Source organism: Sporothrix brasiliensis, assembly GCF_000820605.1.
Source record: "Sporothrix brasiliensis 5110 chromosome Unknown Cont20, whole genome shotgun sequence".
In the NCBI taxonomy this organism is placed as follows: Eukaryota; Fungi; Ascomycota; class Sordariomycetes; order Ophiostomatales; family Ophiostomataceae; genus Sporothrix; species Sporothrix brasiliensis.
In genome coordinates, this window is record NW_024467139.1 from 218,305 (window position 1) to 240,459 (window position 22,155).

The 22,155-nt window shown below is 52.1% G+C and overlaps 2 protein-coding genes across 2 annotated transcripts; one reads left to right on the forward strand and one right to left on the reverse strand.

Moving 5' to 3' along the window:
* Positions 1-15,596: 15,596 nt before the first annotated feature.
* On the forward strand, positions 15,597-16,577 carry SPBR_07606 (uncharacterized protein; the record flags this gene model as incomplete). The annotated part of the gene is made up of 2 exons (XM_040765860.1): positions 15,597-15,918; positions 15,979-16,577. 2 exons carry the CDS (start codon positions 15,597-15,599, stop codon positions 16,575-16,577), a joined length of 921 nt encoding a protein of 306 aa, XP_040616050.1.
* A 1,736-nt stretch (positions 16,578-18,313) lies between these two features.
* Positions 18,314-21,787, reverse strand: SPBR_06462 (V-type H+-transporting ATPase subunit A; the record flags this gene model as incomplete). Its single annotated transcript, XM_040764718.1, has 3 exons — positions 18,314-18,370; positions 18,465-21,526; positions 21,619-21,787. The coding sequence occupies 3 exons, from the start codon at positions 21,785-21,787 to the stop codon at positions 18,314-18,316; spliced, it is 3,288 nt and encodes a 1,095-aa protein (XP_040616051.1).
* Between the last annotated feature and the right edge of the window lie 368 nt (positions 21,788-22,155).

Here is a 22,155-nt window from a genome sequence, read left to right on the forward strand (position 1 = left end):
CTGTGAAAAGTTGTAAATGGTGGGTTGCAAAAGATGCGAAGATTCGTGTGTATATAAAAACCACCGGGGTTCGATGAACGTGTTCGTTAAGTGAGAGGATGAACTTTGGATAAAGCTGTTAATGAGTGTAGGAACCAATGAAGGAATGGACAAGTTTGTTGCTTTTGGTGGGATGAATCGAAAGACAAGACAAAACACATCGACAGATGGCATGGGGGGAAGGGGGGTCTTTATAGATGAAGGGGGGCCATGAAAGATGTGAGGAAGGAGAGACGCAGAGAACGTGTGTTTTGGGTGCAAAAGCCATCACTTCCATCCCCATCGTCCCCATTTCCCCTTTCAGAAGGAACCGAGAAAGGGGAGGTGGGGTGTGGTTTAGTCTAGCGTGTCGACGACACCGGCGCGTGGAAAAGAACTAACGCCAGGAACAACCGGGACAAAAAAGGGGAAAGAGACAAACGAGTCCAACGGCAAGACGGAACGTGTACTTCGGTAAGGAGAGAAAGAGCGTGCGTGGAAAACCAGCAAAAACAGCAAGGGACGAGGTAGCAGCGAGGCACAAGGTACTTCGCAGTCACCCCCAACGGCCACGGACAGCAAGTGCGGCAGCTTGTATCGAGTTTCGGGCAGGTACGAACGGCGGGCGAGGCAGCCACGCAAGTCGATGCGTGGCCTGGATGCGGTCGACGCAGGTACCTGGGTCCTAAAAGAGGGAGGGTGTGTTGCCCCTTGCACTAAGCCGTTCGCGGCTACGGCTCCCGAACGAAAAGTCTTTTTTTTTTTTTCGCGCTCGCAGTGTTTGCAGCAGTGGGTATTTTTTTTTTTTTTTTTTTTTTCTTTCTTTTTCCACCGGCTTCACCTGCCTCTCAGACTTCACGCCGGCTTGCCACTGCACACGCAGGCACTAAATCGTAGCGCGGGCCATTTTCAAGTGGGGCCGAAAGGCAAACGCTGGGCCTTAGTGCGTTCCGCTCAAAAAGCTCCGTACAGTACGAAAACTCTCGCGCACTTTCTGTCGCTTGTTCATTGCGCGACAACTGGACGCCAAAAGACGCACTCTGCACTGTGAGGGGCAGGCTGAAAACAGGGGTACGAGGGGTAGGTGGGGACTGTTGAGCTGGTGGAGCAGGTCCAGGCCTCAAAGTCCAGGTACCCGGAGAGGCAGGCGCTTGTCTGACAGCTCTTCCACGCACGCGCAAGGTGGGAATACGGGAAGGTGGGGGTGCAGGTACCGTCCACCCAGGGCCAGGGCGCATTCAGCTCCAGCCCCCAAACCCCTTTACCTGCCTTTTGTTTGTTTCATGTTTCGAAACGAGAAAGGGCGAAGAGCATAAAGAGAGTGAGAAACAAAAATAAAAAGAAAGCGATGAAACGAAAGAGGGACAAAAGACACAAAGGCAGTGAATAAAGGACGGGAAGGAAACGACGAGAATGGAAGAGACGATCCTCTCGAGGTGCACACAAGAAAAGACGCAAAAACGAAAGACGAGAAAACACTGTGTACAGAGCGAACAGACGGATCAGGAAGCATCGTTGGCGGCAGGAGTGACCAGAGCGGTTGTGGCATTGGGCAAGTACGCCAGGCCGCCACAGTGTCATATTACCTGCGCCATAATTGGGAGGGAAGGAGTGCGAACGTGGCGCCTGCGACGTTGTGGGCCACAGAGTGTTGGCAATCATCATAGTCGCTGGCCTACAGAATCGTGGTATTTGCAAACACGGAGCGAGCGCCTGGAAGATGCCGTCGCTGCTTGTGAATTCATCCAGTCACCACACGCAGAACGAGTTTACGGAGTACTTCTGCTGAACCTAAATGAAAAGGTTTTCATCGTCTCTTTCTAGAAAATGGAAGAAGTTTACCGTTTCTGGGGAAATAACCCAAGCCGTGAAAAGGGGCAAAAGACGGCCAAAACAGTATGTACTTCCATCGCACCGTTCTAAAAAAGGTCTTTCCCTTGCTGTTACCTCTTCCCTTTGTTGGTACTATGTAATTCGGATCGAAAATTCCGAAGCAGTGAAGCGACAAGAGAACTGCGTAGAAGCAAAGTACAAAAACTCAAAACCCAAAAACTCAAAATACAAAATACAAGATACAAGATACAAAACCATCAGTGTCAATTCAGTGCAGGGGCGAGTTCATCTGTTGGTCTCAGGCCGCTAAAAGAGGACTGTTCCGCAAACAGAAACAGAGCTCCGGCCGCGGTGTAGTTACGGTGCGCCCTAGAAAAGGCGAGAAATATCGAATAGCGAGGTAGTGGTGTTAGGTACGTATCCGATAGTCTGAGCTGTTTAGGCGTTTAACCGATTAAGTAGCACTGGGTGACGAGACACCGTCGGTCCAACATATGTTTAGCGACGTTTAGTCACTGGGGCCCGTTTTCATGTGAATATTTTTCAGTCTAAACTCTAGACCGTCGATTTGGTTTTGTGCATGATTAAGTAATAATGCACCGCTCTGTCTACTTATTTAGTTACAAGAGGCCTTGATGACTGTTTAGTTGCACAAACGTGATTCGTGCGGAGGTTTTCAACCGACATAGGAAGAAACGGATATGGAACTAAACAGAACGTGGCAGTCTAATGATGTTTAGAATTTACGTTTTCGTACGATTTCATGACCCTTGTGGACGGGTACGAAACGGCTACGAGACTGGAATCGTACGATGTGTTCTACAGCATACTATCTTAAAACTAAAGAGAGTAAAGAAAAAGACCAATACGTCCAAAATCTCAATCTGTGCCAACATGTGAATGCACCATTTCTGCAAAGCGGCGCCGTTCAGGAGAACCACTTTTTTCTGTCAAGCAAGATCGGATCGAGCGGGGTGGAAAACGGACATTGTATTTTGAAGAGAAGCAGCAAGAGTCGTCGACGTTCAGCAAAAGGTCCAGACCATTGGATCACCGTTTTGATTTTGTCTTTTTCTGGGTCCTTTTTCTTCCCTTCCAAACCATTCACCTTGTCGAGCTTCGTTCTCTGGATTTTTTGGGGATTTTTTTTTGGGGTCCGGTACCTGACATCCCTGATGCATCCTCGATGTGGCTTGTTTCCATTTGTCCAGCGCCAACGCACATGACGCCTCTCATTGGCTGCCTGTGTTGCATGTCGAGTGGGACCAATAAACCATAACGCCCGCTTTGCTTCCGTTCCGCTCTCTGCTCTGGGACCTGCGTATGCAGGAAGATGGAGCCATCCCAGTGAGGGTTTTTTGCTCTTAGGCTGCCAGCTCTCGTTGTCGTCGTATTGATCCGTGCCATGCATCGGTCTGGTTTCTTTCTCTGAACTGTCCCTCTCCCAACTTGTCCAACATGTTTGCCTTGCGTCTGACCGAGGCATACGTTTGTTTCCAGCCACCTGTTTCAGTCTCCCAGTTATGTTGCAGGAACTGAATCCCTGCGAGCTGAAGCCTCCGTGGCAGGTGGACAGGTTGGCACGGATCGCATCCCTGGTCCCGTGCTTGTTTGTTGGCACTGAATCCTGAAAAATCACACATCTTGTGCCGCTCCTGTCGCCCTGTTTACTGCCCTCCCTGCATCCCGTTCGTCGTCTGCAACTAGTGGTTGCTTGTGCCTGGTACCTGGCATGGCGTTTCCAACTTTTTTCTTTCTGTGCTCAAATCCCGCAACCTGTAAGCGTTTGGTAGTACACCTTTCCGAGAAAAGCTACCACTGGACACCATTCAATTTTCCACTGAAATCGTGCATGGTGCCATGAGTAGTTTTTTTTTTTTTTTTTTTTTTTTTTTGGTTATCTTACACTGATACAACTGAACTCTGCGATGTCTTTTTAATTTTCTTCGTAAACATTGCATCGAGGCGACAGAAAGTCCCACACCAACTTGATAGTCAACCAATAGAGTAACAAGAAAACCGAAAGTGGGTACAAAACGTTCTCCATAATTCAGTGAGAGGAAATCGCTCGCTGAAACGTCCAAAACAGGCACCGATTGACTGTCTTGGATGCTTGGTTGTAGGCTTCTAGACCGCAAAAGTCCACTAAAAAGTAGCCACTGTAAAAAAATCTTTTTCTATTCAATCCACTGAATGCAAACGAACCAGCGAGCCAGAATGGCCGGCAAGATCACTAAATACTCCATCCGGACTCCACTAAAAGGACACTACGGCTGCACGCTTCCAGCAAGCGTCAGTGAACGACAGCCACTCGTCTTCCATACGCTATAATACGCTATAATACGCTCTGAACATTACACAGCAACTAAACAGCACGTCGGTGCACGAATTTGTGTGGAAAAAACACCTCTTTAGCCTCTATCTTTGGCTTTGGAGGGGAAAACAGCGCAGTCTCTGAGAAGTTAGCGTCTCCTAGGTCCTTTGTCCAGTGTCCTCGGCGCTGTATATGCAAGGCAGAAATTTTTGCAGTGTCCGGAACCGCTATTGGTTGTCACTGTTCCATTACCTTCTAGGCGACCGGGTGGCTACCGCCCGCTAAACCGAGATGACAGCAACTAGTTCTCTAGGCTCCAAAGGTGGACAGTGCAAGAAGCTTGCCCAGTATGGAACATATCGGGCATCCTTTTCCAGTCGTTCTTCCATCCGTTAGGGAAGGCAACTAGGCATCTCGGCAAACCGAGTGTCGACGAGTACCAGATGCAAGAATAGAAAAGAAGAGAAAAAACGGAGAAAATAGCAGGGCGAGTTCGGGCAGGCGTTCCGCGCTCCCGCACGAAAGTCTCAGATGTAGTAGACAATAATGTACAACGTAATTACAGCTTGTAGCTTGACTTCTTGCTTCCTCCGCAGATATTGGCAGAAATGGACCAAGTTTGAACCAAGTCAAGCCAATTCTCACGGCTGGCAATGTGACTCAATGGAGTCTGCGCGTCCGATTTGTCCACGAGCTTCGGCTATTTTTTCGTTGTCTTTTCTATTTTCTTTTCTTTTTATCCCCTCATTACCCCCTCGTCACTTGACGCTCAGAAGCTTGCCACGACTCGTTGTCATATGTTGTGCTGGCAAGCTACATGGTGGAGTATCTCACACTGAGTTCTTAATGGTTGTGTGGCACAAGTCTTTCCCCCATTGCGAGACTCTCGCCGAAGAAACTGCGTGAAATTCCACTTATACCTCTACCCAAAGAAGATACACGTATTCCACACTCTGTCACAAGAAGCCGTTTGGCACTCCTTTGTTTGCAATCCCAAAGAAAGCGCCCCATGACAGCATCCCGCAATACCGTCGACGAGCCAGCTCCCGCTTCACGCGGCATGGAGGGAGGCAAAGCCACGTTTGTGCGTGTAGAAACGTGGCGCTCTTTGTGTCTTCTCTGTGTTGCTCTTACATGCTGCCAGCCGGGACAATAGAACGCGCTAGTCCCAAATGGGCATTGCTTCAGTTTTTGGGCTCCGAAACTGTATTGCGCACTGTATTTTAAGCTAGTGAAGGCACTTGTAGGCACCAAGCTTCGCTAATTCAGCAAAATTGGAGCCACTATTGCGCGACTTTCATCCACTACTAAATAAATTGCACTGCACAGTGTAAGCTTCGTCTATCCTCTGCGCTTTTCTAGTTTTTTTCGTGCTCACCATCGTTCTCCTTCTCTTTGCCTCCTTTCGGCTTCTAGGTGCTCTGTCTAGTTCTTCTAGAGCCCGGCTTCCCGGCAACCTCTTTTACGCTATAGAAATTGGTGCGGTCGGAGTCGGAGGCCCAAAGCTACACGCGGACATTGTCCCAAAAGCGTTGTATGTTCCTGACGCCGGCCCAACTTCGTCTCTTGCCTCCACGAGGACGCCTTTTTGCCTGCCCGCTGGCCGGGCCTCTTGGGTCTCCCGGCACTCACGGGGAGACGAGGGCGATGCCTCCGAAACGCTAGGGTACACGTTTTCTTGCCTTTCGCCGTCAAACGGCCATGTGATGGCACTACCAACCGCAGCAACACACCGTTCTGTTGGGTGACTGTATTGGAAGGCTTTTCGTGCGGCTTTCGGGCAGAATACGTGGACAGGGCATACCCGTCCTCACTGATGACTGATGGCTGATGAGACGTGGAAATATTCGGAATGACAAATGACAATACACTTGCGTGCGAGGGCAAACAGAAAATATCTGCAATCTGAGTGTAGCTGTCCGTCACGTCTAGTTGTGTTGACTGGCTCCTTCTCTTACCTCTTCTCCCGCCTTGCCACGACGTAGGATGCACCCACCTTCAGAGTTTTCGTCGTCTTCTTCCCCGAAGGTGGTGTGGAGGTGCCCCAGGACCAACTCTTGAGCTGTTGGAAATCGAAATTACCATTATGGGTAAGACAGGATGATGATATCGTCCTTGTCTTCCGAGCAACGGCCGGTGAATTGTGCGAGACGCATCGTGCATCAGCTGGTATGAACAGTCGTCGCTGGCAATAGACTTGTCTCTCTATTGGATGTCTCTTTGTATAACACCAAGCCGCCAGGACGTGGTGCTGACACCTTGTTTTTTTTTTTTTTTTTTTTGCAGAAGACAACCTGCACGTACAGGCGCCGTGTTAGTCGACAAGACGCAGCCAGTTCCCACGACCCCCTGTCGGTCATATGTAGTCTGGCCTCGGCACCATCAATATCTTGCAGTTTGCTTACGAGTTGCCCGACAAGTCTGCTGCCTAACGCTTGACGTCCGTCTAGATCAGACCAAAGATGAAACCAGTAAATGGTGCAGGGAAGGGGGAGAGGATGACCGATGCACCCGAAAACGAAAGAGTCGTTGGCATGCTCCAATGATTGCGAGTTTTATCGTGCATTATGAGCCAAAGCGACAAATGTTTCCGGGTCTCCTTTATGGTGTGGTGTTTTCAGACACGAAAATTTGCCGTGACATGACGGGAGGTGAGCTGTTCCTGCATGCGTGTGCTGTACGGTAATATTGTCGTGGACCTGCAGGATGCATCGAAGCAAATGCAGGTTTTCGGGGCACCGTCGTCGATTCTATTGGTGGCCACGAATGGCAGTCTGCCCTCTCTTCCACTTGTGACCCTTGTGTCCCTTGGATTTGTTTGTCCCCTCCCCCACCGTGATACTCCCCGACCCCATTGTGTGACTCTGCTGTCAATTCCTGACAGTATGTACGACGCAATTCGTCGTATTTGATCTAGTGCTGCTGCCTCACAGGGCAGAAGCATCAATCAAGCGGAGTCCTCCGGACAGGCCTGGAACGCCGATATACACTGCATTCCCGTAGAGCAGGCACATCGTCCGACACAACACGACAGACGGACAATTGATGCGGAGCGGGAAGCTAGATTGTCGTGAAACTGGACGCTGGCGCCACGACAGCACTTCACGTGTGTTGTCCATATTGTATGCCGTACATCGGCTGCCTTGCAGCCAGCCGAAGCCAAGAGGAACCCTCCGACCCTGTGTAACTGCCCAAAAGATAGCATGTCCAGTAGATAAACGTCCCGGGCAGAGACCTCATCAGTTTCATATTGAGTACGCTGTGCTGTACGACGGCGGATCGTGAACACAGGAGGGACTGTATGCGAGCCTGCCATTGGCGAGGTAGAGCCCGTATGATAGGGCGACCACGAACCTAATGTCCTTGACAATACCCTTGACAATATTAAAATTCGTCGGCCATGGGATCGTAAATAGAGGCCATGGCTTGCGCGTGGTATGCATGGCCCGGCGACGCGCCGATGAGAGGGCGTCTGGTGGCATTTGTCGGTGCGGAGTACCGACGCCGTCAACACAGTGCTGCGATCGGTCAGTTTGAGAGGCCTATCCACGCGAAGACATGGCTACCTTTCAAGGTAAGATATGAAACTGGTATTCGTTAGGAAAGTCGTCCCTCGTCATGCCACGATCTGTTCTGTCCTCCTACGAGGAAAGAGCAGCAAAGGCGGCCTTTCCTTGTAAAGGGGGATCGTGAGGAAGTCGCGACACGAAGTCGCCGCTTCCATTGTTAGTGTGGAAGGAGCAAGGCTCGGCCAACTGATCTGGAAGATGCACATTGATAGTGGACGTCACTCTCTGTGATCAAACAAACGTCAACTTCAACTCGTCATCTTTCCTGGTTTCAGTATGTACATCACAGTCCCGGGTCGATACTCTGTGATGCCGCTGACCTGGAAATAAAGCAAATCAATGAAACTGCCGCTCCAGTCCACTCAGTATTCGAGCAACTGATACCGCAGCACAACTCACCGTCCCTTCTGGTAAGTGCAACTTCATGACGAGTAAACCTAGTAGCATTACATACAAACCATCAAGGCCTCAAACTGCCCAGTGGCATTCGACAAATACGCAGCCTGTCTCGATTCGTTTCTATAAGAGCCAGTAGTCGTTGCACTGGCAAGCCAGGAGTCACGACAGTCAGTCTGAGATGAGCAGTGTTCGCCATCCCATGTGTGAAAGTGTCCAGTCAAGGTCATCGCCCCCGTTATCAGGTCAGGTGGCATATTAATGGTCGTCAAGATCTCCGGTGCGTCTTCCAGCCCAACACTAATCACGTCCAAGGGCCGCTGCGGCTTGTTCACGAGTGTTTTCCCGCCAATGCCCATGGTTCAGCAACATACACAATACCCTCGATCCTGGAATCCTGAGAGTCCAAGCAATTGATATATTGCTTCACCGAACACCGTTCTCTGCTCACCTTGGCCATATTATCATGCCTCCGGCGACTCTCCTTCGGCGATTCAGGACGCTTTGGATCCTTTTGTCATTTTCCTGCTCATGACCAATGGAAAAGATGCACATCGACCTGCCGTATCGCAGTCAAAGTCAACAAGTCCGCAAATGATGCTATATTAGCCCTCGCACACGGCATATCATGGGCCATCTAGATCGTCTACTCGGATAGAATACTTGAAGCGGCAGCGTCGATGAAAGACAATCGCGTCAATTGGACAGACTGCTCCTGCTGTCGTTCCCGGCATCTTCAATCTTCGATAAACGCCCTACAGTCAAATGAGCGTCTAGTATCCGCGATGCCAGCTGACCTGCTCATCAGTGTCCTATTCTCCTTCGTGTCGTTGAAATAGTCAAGAGGATCCTCAAAAACGGAAGGCTCTAGATCCAGATGTATGTCAATATTGCAGCTCGTTTTCCCTTCTCCATCAGAAGTATGTTGCATTTTTTCAAGTTCATCCTCGCCGCCACCCTTCCTCGTCATGTCGTGTTGATGCCACCGGTGTCGATCCAACAATCTTCCTCGCACCACTTTATGCAGGTACTTGCGAGCTTTGCATTGTTTCCAAGCTTCTTAGAGTTCACTTGAACGCGACGCGTAATTATCCAGTCACCCCTATTCTTTTTGCAATCTGGGAGCAGTCGTCGTTCAAGCTGGCTCCTCGGAAATAATAATCACGTGACTTTGCACCTCTTTGTTGATAGACAAATCCTGGGGCAGATCTGCAGATCAAAAGAAGCGAGACAAAAGCTCCACGGCACATAAGCGACCGGAGTATCACCCGTAATATTCTCTCGGCACCCAGTCACGTCTTACGCGGGATGGTAAGTCAATCACTGGTGATCGTCAGTCACAAAAGGAGCCAAGGTCAATGGCCAGTGCTCTTCAAATCAGAACAAAGGAACAAACCGAGCCTTGTTGTGTGCGTGTCCATTGTTTACGGTCAACGGTGGTTAGCTTCTGCGGCAGCAAGACACGGCGGCTTTGTTTCGTTGAGATTCGTCGCTCCACTGCAAAAAATTTCTTCTTCTGACTCGTTTGGCTTCCTTTTTCCGCTCTTCCGTCTTTCATTTGGTGTCTGTTGTCAGGTACGGCCTTTGTTTGGAAGCTCCACTGAATCACGGCCCTTTTCCTCTCCAGATGCTGTTAGTCATAGGCGATGCCAAGCAGTCTAGCAGTGGAGGAACGGATCAGACTATGGCTCGTATCTTTGAGACACAAAACTCTCTCTTCGTCTCTCCAGAGCGGGATGTGGCTCCGGGCGCAAGTCAATTTCCGAGGCGAATAAAGAGACAAATTGTTGAAAGGGTACTCGGCTAGTCCACATCCGGCGGCCTCTCAGGCCGCAGAAGCGTTTTGAGTCTGGGTTCTCATCAGCATCTTACCAATGGCTTCGGTACACGTTGAAGATCCATGTGAGGACTGCTGAGAGGAAGTCATGCAGCGCACGGGCGTTTATTAACCCCAGCACGATTGGCGTTTTGGGAGGTCGAGGACATGAAAACAAAATGGGATGGATTACGCATTCTCATTATCATGAAAGAAGCTCACCAACTCTCCTCCCAAGAATCTCTGTCACACAGCGAACAAACCCCGGATCTATGACCCTTCTCGACAAGCAGTTCGACATTGAGATGGCAGGTTGCGGCCCCGCAATTGACGGAAACACAGGGTACCGTAGAACGAGACACGATGTAGCAATGGTGCACCGGCGGTGGCTTGACAATGTTACAACGGGCTGCGGAGCTGCGAAGCGGACTGGCCATGAAGGGACCATCATAAAACAAGGGTAAAGAAGGGCGCAGAGGATGCTATCGTCTGGGCCGGGCGGTTCGGCCGGAGGATTTTCAGCGGCGGAAAAGAAGAGAAACACGGCGAACGACGTTGTGGGAAACGTCGTGATGGCGCCCATAGCCTTCAATTTTTCGTGGTCGTCCCCAGTTAGGCAACCTGGTCGAGACGATTCACAGGGCCTAGGCATTGGTAAGATGCCTACTACTCTGTGGGAGTACCCAACAAGAACCGAACGAGCCGTATTCTTTCCCTCTTTTCTTTTCCTTGTTCCGTTTCGCTTTCATGATCAGAACGGCCGCCCGGCCGTCCCAAGCGGGAAACGAGTGGGGGTAGATTCTTGGCTGGTCTTGGTCAGCTCAGTCGCTGGACGAGAGGTACATGTGAGCCATGTTCCTGCAGCTCCAACGCGTTCCGAATTCAACAATAGCGAGACAAAAACAACAGTGAGACAACTGGAGACAAAAGACGTCGTAAGCCAAGAGATGGAGTCGCGAGCGAATCATATCACACCAAATTTGAAAAAGTGGGTACTATGGATCCATTGTCTTGCATGTTTTCAGCGATTGGTCTCATCGGAGCTCTTGTTCTTTGTTCCGCGAACCAGCACTGGAATAGGATAGCTTTTTTTGTTTTGCTGCCTTTGACTTCTTTGCAAACAGCTCCCGTATCCACAAAACATAGAGCGGGGCCAGGCCTAGCTTACACATTACTATGTCAGTTCGTTCCTGCCTCACCACGAAACTCACCTTGTGCATCTCCGGTCGAATCGGGAAAGAGACAGACACTGGCAATCACCTCCTGAAAGCAAAACTGCAGGACATGGAGACTGCAAACTAAGAGGGTGCGTACGAAGGAAAGGACGCCAGCCCATTCATTGTACGGCAATCTGCGAGAAGCTGACAGACAAATCCTCGTCGCCACTCTACGGCCTACACTGACACAGCCGAGTACAGGCATAATTACTGATCAAATATGCGGGATGAAGACCTGTTCCAGCGGACAGAGAGTCAGTCGCACCTGCTTTGTAAAGAGGAAACTGGCGAGAGGGAGGACACACAAAATGCAAAACCGGGCAGGGGCGATACAAAAGTACCGAGTAGTGGCAGTAGTGGCACATGAAGACTTGTCTGCCTTCTTTCGTGTCAGGCTCTCCCTTGCGTACACTAGTAGGTTAGACTGAATATCAGGTCGATAACAGCCAGAATTTCTATTTCGTAGCGACCGTTCATGTTCTGCGGCCGCCAGGATAACAAGCCAGGCACATCAAGGGGAGGAACTGATGGTGCATTAGCAACAAAGGGCCGCAGGGCCCCTGTAAACGGGTGTTCCTCTTTCTGTCCTGCGAATTCAGCGGTCGACAACCGCTCTTGCTTATTCTAGTCAGGGCGATAGCCCTTTGTAACGAACTGCAGTTACGGAAGGTGCGGGCGCACACATAATTTGCCTTCCAGTGCTTGTTGTTCCTATACAACAGCTACCGTTCGTAATGACTGCCTTTTTGCCACTGTATTTTCTCGATTTCCAGCAGTCTTTTTCGTTCTCATCATCCCTTAATCCAAACTTACAGCATATCGTTGAGCGTGTTATTTTTAGACTTTGCTGCGTGTGTTGGTGTGTTGGTGTATGGTTGAATCGTGGTCCCTCTTTCCTTTTTTGGCTATTGCACATTGGCGGAGTATTTTTCGGGTTTTGTGGCCCACGAAGTCGCCGCAGTGTGTAGCGGGCATTCGGAGAAACGAAACGAAGAGAACTTCAATTGAAACGAAATTGACGCATAAGATGCCATAGTTCGGTGTTGTGGGTAATGCTCAAAAGAACAAAGAACAACAGAGAACGAATGGCAAAATGGCAAAATGGGAACAATTGGCTGCAAGGTTCCCCTTTTGTGAAAGAGGCCGCTGAGTAACATAGGCAACTGCGACCACCCACATCGAATCGTGTGTGACCGGTCAAAAGCAGAAGGTGGAGTTGTGCAATGCGATTCAACAGGATATTTCTTTCCCTTCGCGTGACGTGCGCCTGCCTCTCATGTACCTCTGAGTGCCCGTGGTCGCCTAGCAGTCTGCTCACTCGCACTTTCCGTGAACAGACTGTTTTGGGGTAGAATACTGAGAGGCGCAACGGAGGGAAAGAACGATCACAACACACTACGCTCTCTCTTTCCGGATCCAGAATGGCTTGGCACGACCAAGGAAATGTTGAGAGTTTGGAGAAGCCAGAAGTTGCTGTACTTTTCGCCTCTACCTTTTTCCCTTCAATTGTCATTCGGCTCTGACAGCAAGACAACAATCGAGATCGACGGTAGCTCAACTGCACCCCCATGCCGTCCCACTCCTACCCACATTTTCCTCCACTCCTCCGCGCAAAATAACCACCCCCCGGCGATGCCGCCAGAAGAGCTTATGGCGCCCGTGAACACGAGGTCCGGGCCAACAGAAGGCGAGCGATAAAGCAGAAATACACAGAATACAGGGCCATCCTCAGGCTATAGGCAGAACGTATTGGCTCTAGATCCTTGCTATAACACACCACATGGGAAACTAACGAGCGGAGAACAACACCGAGAGAGGGAAAGGTGGCGCCATGGAGACTGTTGAGTGAAAGCTCATCCTGCTCTTCTTTGTGAAGAGATCGCACAGCCAATTGGGTCCCACGTATGGTCCTGCCACCCGCCCGAAACAATCTTGCTTGGACTCGTCTGTGGTTTTCAGAGAAGAAAAACTGCCAGCCGGAAGAGGGCTCGTACGTCGACAGACGGTGGCCATTGGCGGTACGTTCGGTTGTGGGACGATAGTTGATGCTTGATTGGGTTGAATTGATGTGGCCGCTTTCCTCTGCTTCTCACAAGCAGCGGCATCCAGAGGCTACAATCCACGCCGGAGCTCAGATGGTAGCAGCAATAGCTCACCAAACAGCTCCTTGACAATGTGGCTGTTGAGCAGCCACCGCATCTTTCGGCGGTCTGATGTCTGGCCGAGTTCAACCATTATTGGTTTCCGTTTCTTTGTCCTCCGACAACCACGTTACGTTGACACGTCGGCGCCATTGTCTCCAAATTTCCTTTCTTTTCCTCTCCAAACCTAGGTCGTCGTTGGAGTATTGAGGTACGTTTCTTGGAGGCTTCTCGTTGGTCAGGAGAACCTCGTATTTTGTTTTTTTCTACTCCGTCATACATTGGCCTACGTTCTGTTTTGCGGGTTTTTGGTTTGTTGTTATGCACAACATTTCTCGAATCTTGGCTACAACGTGCTTCTAGGCCACTATGTCTCTGCCGCCCTTGATGCCCTGTTGCCCACTCGACTTTAATGTGTTTCCACTTCGCTAACATGGAATTGGAGACAATCACAACCTGAGAGACATGCTAGTCCCGAAATGGGAATGATACTTACTTCAGCCCTATGTGGTTCCGCAAACGACAAGTCGCTTTCTACAGCGAGTGCTGCGGCAACGTAATACGACCCATAGCGCCTCACTCATGCACTGCCAAGTTGTCAACACGATCAGAAGTACTGTCATCCAGCGTGCTGGGAGACACTGCGCAGACATGTCCACACCACCCGTCATGGTTTGGGAGCAGGAGCGGGATCAGCAGTGGACGAACCAAAGACTACTAGTGTCTCATTATGCTTTTCCAGAAAGTGCACATTCGAGGCGACAAAATACCGCAGCCCCAGCGCATGTAAGGCTGGCCGATCCTTGTGTGCTCCTGCATACAAGCAAAGAGAGGCGCAACAGACCTGTCTGCTACTGACAAAGGACCACCCTCCCCGATAATGAAGAGGGAACAAAATCTGCCCATCCTTTCACAAACGTGGGCTGCCAGTGACTCCCAGTCTCTGCCAACAACTGTGGTACGAAAGCAACTGCTGTAATCCGTTCCGAGATAGAGGCTGACAAGGCGTTTCCTGCGTGGCTCTTGCTCTTACAAAGTGCAGTCATGACGTCTCCACACCGAGTCTCACATCCACGACCTGCCGGGCCGTTGGCTCAAAATTTCTGAACTTCGGTATACACGAAGCTGAGACCACACTCTGCCCGAAAGGACGAGAACAGCGTCTACCTGCCGGTGACCCTCCAAAAATAGTAAGAAGAAAGAATAGAATGAAAACTGATCCCACTCACCACAACCACGCCAGAAAGAACCTTTCCTTTTTTTATGACATAATACAAAGTACTGTGGCCAGACTCTACCTTTGGGTTCTTACACGGCCGCAGTCTTGCTCGTCAAGTTCAGCTCGAGCCCCATCAAAAGAATACCGTGACCGTCTGGTTATGATGACGAGACAGCCTACAAATCCAATATACGAGATCCTTAGTTGGTCTGTGGTTGGCGCTCGCTCGTCCGCATCCTGTTCCGGGCCAGGCCTTTCTGTCTTCGACTGTTACCTCCAGCGGTCTGTTTTATTCTTTTCGCCGCTTGTGCACATCCACCCACGCACCACAGCACATGCAAGTGTGAGTGGGCAGACATGACGACAATGCAACCATGATAACATACTCGATCAACAGGCGGCCTGCAGTAGACTCTTGCGTCCTAGTCCTCGAGGAACCGCCAGGTACTGCACCCGATAGCCAGTCCATGTAGCGAGTCCAGCAAGTCCACTTTGTCTTGGCCGGCTCAGCTGTCTCTCTCGTCCTTCACGTCCCCGTCCCCTCTCGCCCTCTCGCCTTCGTGTCTTGGCTGGTCTCATTTTTTCTCTCCACTTCCCAGTGTTCGTTTGTTAGTGTACGCCAAAATGCGTCCCACTTACATCCTTACACACACTCACACACCTCCTCCACACCCCGACCACTTCGCTCTTTCTTTCTTGTTGGCGTCCTATATCCTTCCCAAACATAGGGTTGGCCCATCCTGCCTGCTGCTTCCCGCTTGCGGAGCGGTCTTGGCTCAATAAGCACCGCTTTCTTTGATAAAAGGCCGCCTTCCCCCTCCCTCACGATGCATATTTATTTCTTGTTCCTTCCTCTTCTTTTCTTCCCAAGTTCTCTCGTTAACTCAGACTACAACTCAGTCCTTCGCTTGCCTCACACCTCGCTCGCTCTTCTTTATATTTTTATATAAACTCTTATTCCTCACCCTCTCTCTCGAAGGTTTTTGTCTTCACTACTCTCGCTCACCCCCCAACCCACACACTCGCTTTTGTTGCCAACACCAACTACAACAAGACAACCTTAGTATTTCAAAATGCAGGTTATCAAGTTTGTCGCTCCCCTCGTCGGCTTTGCCGCCTCCGCCTCTGCTGCCGCTGTCGGCGCCGGTGCCGAGGCCGGTGCCAACGCTGCTGCCAGCGCCAACGGTGCTGGTGCCGGTGCCGCGGCGGGTGCCGCTGCTGCTGCTTCTGCGAACGCCAACGCCAACGGCGGCAATGCCAACGCCGCTGCCAACGCCGCTGCCACGGCTACTGTTGTCGTCTCCGAATACACCACGTTCTGCCCGCAGCCCACCACGCTGCTCTTCAAGAGCAAGACCATCATCGTCACTGAGGCCACCACCCTGACCATCACTGGTGAGTTCATTGTTGCTGCTTCTTTTTTAATATCCTACAACATCTGCTAACATACCGAAGACTGCCCTTGCACCCTGGAGTGCTATACTCCCCCGGTCTACACCACCACCTCGCACGCCACTGTCCCGTACGCGAACAAGACCACCCAAGTGCCCCCTGTCGTCATCACCGTCACTCCCACCGTCACGACGGTCCTGCAAGAATGCACCACCATCAGCACCCAGACGGTGACCAAGAGTGGCACCACCACTATCGAGACCATTTCCTTCACCAAGACCCCTGGCCCGCCGCCCACCACCACTGTTGTCCCTCCTCTTACCACCACACATGCCACTGAGACGGAGGTCGTCCCCACCACGAAGGCCACCACCGAGACACATGTTGTCCCTACCACGCATGCCACTGAGACGGAGGTCGTCCCCACCACGAAGGCCACCACTGAGACGCAGGTTGTTCCCACCACGAAGGCCACCACTGAGACGCAGGTTGCTCCCACCACGAAGATCACCAACACCGTTCTTAACCCCACGACGACGCCTATTGTCGTTCCCACCACCACCGCCTCGAGACCCCCCGTCGTCGTCACTGCCGGTGCCAACAAGGTCGAGGGTGTCGCTGCCTTCGGTCTGGCCGTCGGTATGGCTGCTCTGGTGCTGTAAATATAACAGCATCGCCAAATATAGGCAACCAGGCAGCCGTTCTCTACTTGAGCCTTGTCTCCTTCTTGGAAGTCGTCTCTTGTAATGATGTGCGGGCGGTGTGTCTGAATTCTTGCGGTTATCATTCAGACCTTTTAATACGAAACCCTGTTTTCCTTCCTCTTTTTTCTCTTGGCATTGGAATTTTTCTGCTGCAAAAATTTCCCTTATTTTAATATTCGTCGTGGTGGGATAGTGACTTTGCGATGACGTTTCGGGTGATGAGATTGAGGGCGAGGACGACGTTCATCTCTCTCCCTTTGTCTCTTGACCGTCTCTCTCCGATTTTTTTCGCGGGTTGCTCTACCAAGCACGGCATTCCTTTCTACCACCTTATCGGGAAACTCGGACTGGTATTGGTTTTTTGTTTTAATACCCTTCTTCTACATTCCTTTATAAACGGACCCGGCTTTTTAACTTGTTCATTTTTATTTTTTTTCAGCCTTTTTGTGATGCCTACCTTGGTGGGATTTTCGGAGAGGGAAATCATGTATCTAATAGAGTTTTATGTCACACCCGGGACGAGATGTAAGCGGAAGAGGTCAAGGCTACAGGGTGTTTGGGCTCACAAAAGGGCCTCTGCCGTTTTGGGTGTTTCTGACATTCTTGACTTGCGTCTTCATCGTTCAAGTTAGGAAAACCAAAAATTAAAACACTCATTTGAAAGTACGGTGAACATTCGATGAAATGGGCTTTAGATCAGAACGGCAATAAAAGCGAGGTAAGAGTGCTGCGTATCTGGTAGAGAAAACCATCAGTTTATGCCGGTTTTCTTCCCGCAAAAGAAAAAATTCTAATTTAGTAACAAGACGTGACAAGTCTTTTTCTCCCAGGCCCCCACCACAAAAAAAAACCCGGGAGCGTTTTCTTCGTGTGGTTTCGTCCATTCCGCCGGCTCGGCCTGTCACACAATCTGCCAGCTATCGTTGAGCACAAAAGGCGTCAGGTCAAGCAATATCATGCCAAACATGTTGTACACGAAAGCCAATCAGCTCGGTCGTAGAATGCGTATATGCAAAGCTCATCATCGGAGTCGGGTGAGTGTAAATAAAATTATGACAAGGAGCGTCTGTATGGTCAAGGTATAGTTTTCCATTTATTGTTTCTTTTTGTATTTACGTGACTTTAGGATTTTCATGTTTATTTTCATTTATTCAGCTTAATTCATACTCAAAGTTGTGCTATTTTCGCTTTTTTTTTTTTAAAAAAAAAGGATAAATAAAAATAAAAGACACAGGTAAAAGCGTTCTATTTTCGATATTTTCATGAGATTGGTTTGATATAGAAGAGGATGTTGAATAGCAGGTATAAATGCCGGTCCTTTGTAAATTCGTTTATCCACGGCCTGACCCTAAGAGACGGTGATGTACACTCAAAATACGACGACGGATTCAGGGCGCTCTGGTTTCAAAGGTATAGAGGGACTCTGGTAGGATGAGCTTCGTAGAAATTCGACTAGAAACAATGAACAAAGTATGATTAAAAACCGAAAGAGACCAATGTCAAGTCAAGCAAGCCAAAAAAATAGAATAGCAACAAAATGCGACATGTACCTCCTCATCCTCCCCCCCGTCCTAACAGTCTTTGGTCGGCTCTTGTATAGTCGCTCTGCCGCTAAGTCGTATGCGTGTGAGCCTTGTCTAATGAAAACCCAGTATCCTCCTCGTACATGCCCCTATAAATGGACAACAAGCACTCTACTCGTCAATGACAGAGGCAAACTTGTCCAGCATGGACGCCTGGATAGCCTCGTACTGATTTTGTCAGTAAGAGGAGTTACTCATGAAAAAAAAAAGAGGAGCGCGAAAGGGAACGGGAACGTGGACGAGAACGACAACAAAGACTTACCTTCTTGGAGATGACGTCCTGGCCGTCGGAGGGAACCTCAAACTTGAGACTGCGCAGCTGGCCCTGCAGCTCCTGGGTGGCCTCGCGGACCTTGGCCCAGGACTGGCCCTGGGCAATGGCCTTTTGGGCCTCGTCGTGGAAGCCGACCATGAGCTTCATCATCCACTCGGTCTTCCAGATGGGGCAGAACTGGTCGTAGTCCGAGTAGCCGTTCTGCTGCAAAAAGTCCTCCTTGATCAGCGTCGCCATGTCGAGGGTGATCTTGTCCGGGTCCGACAGCGCCGACTTGCCGACCAGCTGCACCACCTGGTCGAGCTCCTCCGAGTCGGACAGCAGCTGGCGGATGCGCTCGCGCAGGCGCGGGAAGTCGGGGTACTCCTTCTCGTACCACCGGTCCAGCACGTTGGTGTACTTGGAGTACGACAGCGACGTGTTGACGGACGGGAAGTGCTTGCGCTGCGCCAGCTTCTTGTCGAGACCCCAGAAGACCTGCACAATACCGAGCGTCGATGCCGTCACAGGGTCCGAGAAATCACCACCGGGCGGGCTGACCGCACCGACAATGCTGACACTGCCCTCGCGCGGCGGCGAGCCCAGCGAGCTGACGCGGCCGGCGCGCTCGTAGAAGCTGGCCAGCTTGGCGCCCAGGTACGCGGGGAAGCCTTGGTCGGCCGGCATTTCACCGAGACGGCCCGAAATCTCACGCAGGGCCTCGGCCCACCGCGACGACGAGTCGGCCATCATGGCGACGTTGAGGCCCTGGTCGCGGAAGTACTCCGCCACGGTAATCCCCGTGTAGATGGAGGCCTCGCGGGCGGCGACGGGCATGTTGGAGGTGTTGGCAATCAATGTGGTGCGCTTCATGATGGGCTCCTTGCGGCCGTCGACCTCAATGGACAGCTCGGGGAAGTCCTTGAGCACCTCGGCCATCTCATTTCCTCGCTCGCCACAGTTGTGGACGAGCGTCATGTTGCCCAGCAGGAACTGGTGGTCGGTGTTGTCGGCCAGGGTGACGCCGTAGTACTCGGCGGGCGCCTGCTTCTCGAGGTCAAAGTACATGGCCTGGCCCTTGCGGTCCACAGCAGCCGGGGCCGGCAGCTTCTTGCGCTCCAGAGCGCAGCGACTCAGGATGGAGGCCAAAACACCAGTGTTCTCGGGGTCGCTCAGGAAAACGGCGTAGGCTTTCTTGTGTGAGACACCGCGGATCACAGACGCGGCCTCGGTCGACACAGACACGCGGACGCCCAGCGATCGGGCAATCTTGATCACCCCTTCACAGATAGCGGTGTCGATGGTCTTGATCGTAGCGCTGGGCGGGCTGTGCTTGACGTGGCCGTCCGAGTCGACGAGGCCGGCCAAGAATTGCTCACGAACCTCGAAAGGCTCGCACATCAGCACGTCAGGGATCACCTTGGCATGCTGTCCACCCGGGCCGCGGACGCCCATGGCGTTGGCCACAGCCCAGAAGGCATTGCCCGTGTTGAGCGGCTTTGTCTTCCCAGCCCCAGCAACGGTACCCGAGGGGCGGAGGACGACCGTCTCGTCCCCAATACCGGTGAAACCCTTCTTGACAGTCGGGGAGGTCTCATCACGGTTGAGAGTGGCATTGACCTGGATATCTCCGAGGATCTTTCGAGCCTTTTTGGCGGGCGAGTCGTCAGGCGGGTTGGTCTTGGCATCGGCCTGGTTGGAGTACATGTCCTTCTTGTACTCGCGGCTGTCCACGGTGAGGTCGAACAAGCTGCCGTACTCCTGCATGCGGCCCTTGATGGCCGTATCGCGAGCATCCACAGCAAAGGCGGCCCTGTCGTCGTACCCACCGCCAACCCAGGATCCCAGGAGATAGGCCATCTCCGGCGCGCCCGATTCGTAGCCATGGCGCTCGAGGACCTGGGACAGATGCCCAGCCTGGAAGAGGACAGGGTTGATCAGCTGTTGGGTGGCCTTGCGGACATCAGTCCCAAGCAGGGATACATCGCGGGCCTCGATGCTCCACTCGAAGTCACCCGCAGGGAGTTCCGATCGGAAGGCCGCAGCCTTCGCGTCAGCAGCAGCCTCACCGCCATGGGCGTCGTGGTTCCAGGACTTGGTGAAGAGCTTGACCAGGCGGACAGGGCGTCCGTCCTCGGCTTGGGCGGTGTCCCAGTCGAACCAGCACACCGAAGTCATCTTCTTGCCGCGGAGAACGTGCGTGGTCTTGCGAATATGCTGGGGCGTCACGACGACCAGCAAATGGGAAGCGTTGCACACAAACGAAGCCAGCCGAGCGTTCTCGTTGCTGTGTTGCGTCTTCATGGAGACCTTGTACATGGTCTCCGTGCCACGGGGGAGGCCCATCACCATGCGGGGCTTGCCATCCTTGCCCATGACGTGGTCGCCCAGATCGATGGTCTCGACAGGCTGGATGGTGCCGTTGGACATCATGACCGGAGTCCCCGCGGCAAAGCAGCCCACGTACACAATTACGTCGCTGTTGGAGAACTTGGACACGGACTGGCTAATGACCGTCTTGCCGCAGCCAAACGCACCGGGGATGGCCACGGTGCCGCCCTGCACCGACGGGAACAGCGCGTCCAGCACGCGCTGGCCGACCAGGAACGGCTGGCCGGCCGACTTCTTCTCGGTTGTCGGCCGCGGCGCGCGCACGGGCCACGTCTGCATCATGCCGTAGCCCGTGACCTTGCCGTCAAACTCCACGTCCAGGATCTTCTCGTCGACGGTGTAGTCGCCGGCCTCGACAATGCGCTTGATGGTGCCGCGCGCGCGCGGCGGCAGCAAGATCTTGTGCTCCGTGACAAACGAGTTCTCGTACACAATGCCCCACACGTCGCCGCCGGCAATGTGGTCGCCGACCTTCATCGTCGGCCGGAACTGCCACTTCTTCTCGCGGTCGAGGGCGTTGGTGGCAATGCCGCGGGGGATGTAGATGCTCTTGGAGGTGTCGGCAATGGCGGCGAGCGGCCGCTGGATGCCGTCGTAGATGTTGTTGAGCAGACCGGGGCCGAGCTCGACCGACAGCGGCTTGCCCGTCCGCAGCACCGGATCACCGACCTGGACACCGGCTGTCTTGTTAGTGGGGATTTCGTTGTGGCCAAAGGACGAAAAGGAAAAGAGCTCAAGTGGACACAACAAGCACATCATCACCAGGACATACCCGTCTCCTCGTACACCTGGATGGTGGCACGGTCGGCGCTGATGCGGATGACCTCGCCGACGAGGTTGGCGTGGCCGACCTTGACAAGCTCGTACATGGCCACGCCCTCCATCTCCTCGGCGACCACGACGGGTCCGGACACCGAGTAGATCTTGCCTATATGTTCCATCGTGGGTAGGCTGTGTAAGATGCAGCTGTGTGTCTATGCCCTTGGGGTAGAGAGCTCGATGGACGTGAAAAAGGGAAGAGGAGAGCTGTCGAGGATCGTCGAAACTCGGCGGATCTCTCCAGCGACCCAAAAAATGAAACGAATGAAGAAAAAGAGAAAAGCGTGCGGTGTTCCGTCGGATCGAGCAATGTGTGCGGTCGAAGCAACGGGGTGGAACGGAGGTAGGACGTTGAGGGGAATGTTTGATGTGGGAGAGATTCCCCGAACAAAGAAGGATGGATAGTTGACGATGGCATTTGGAACAGTGCGGGCGTTGAGCTTCTGCGGCTTGTGATTGGGCCTGAGCCACAGCTCGGTGGAGCTGTGGT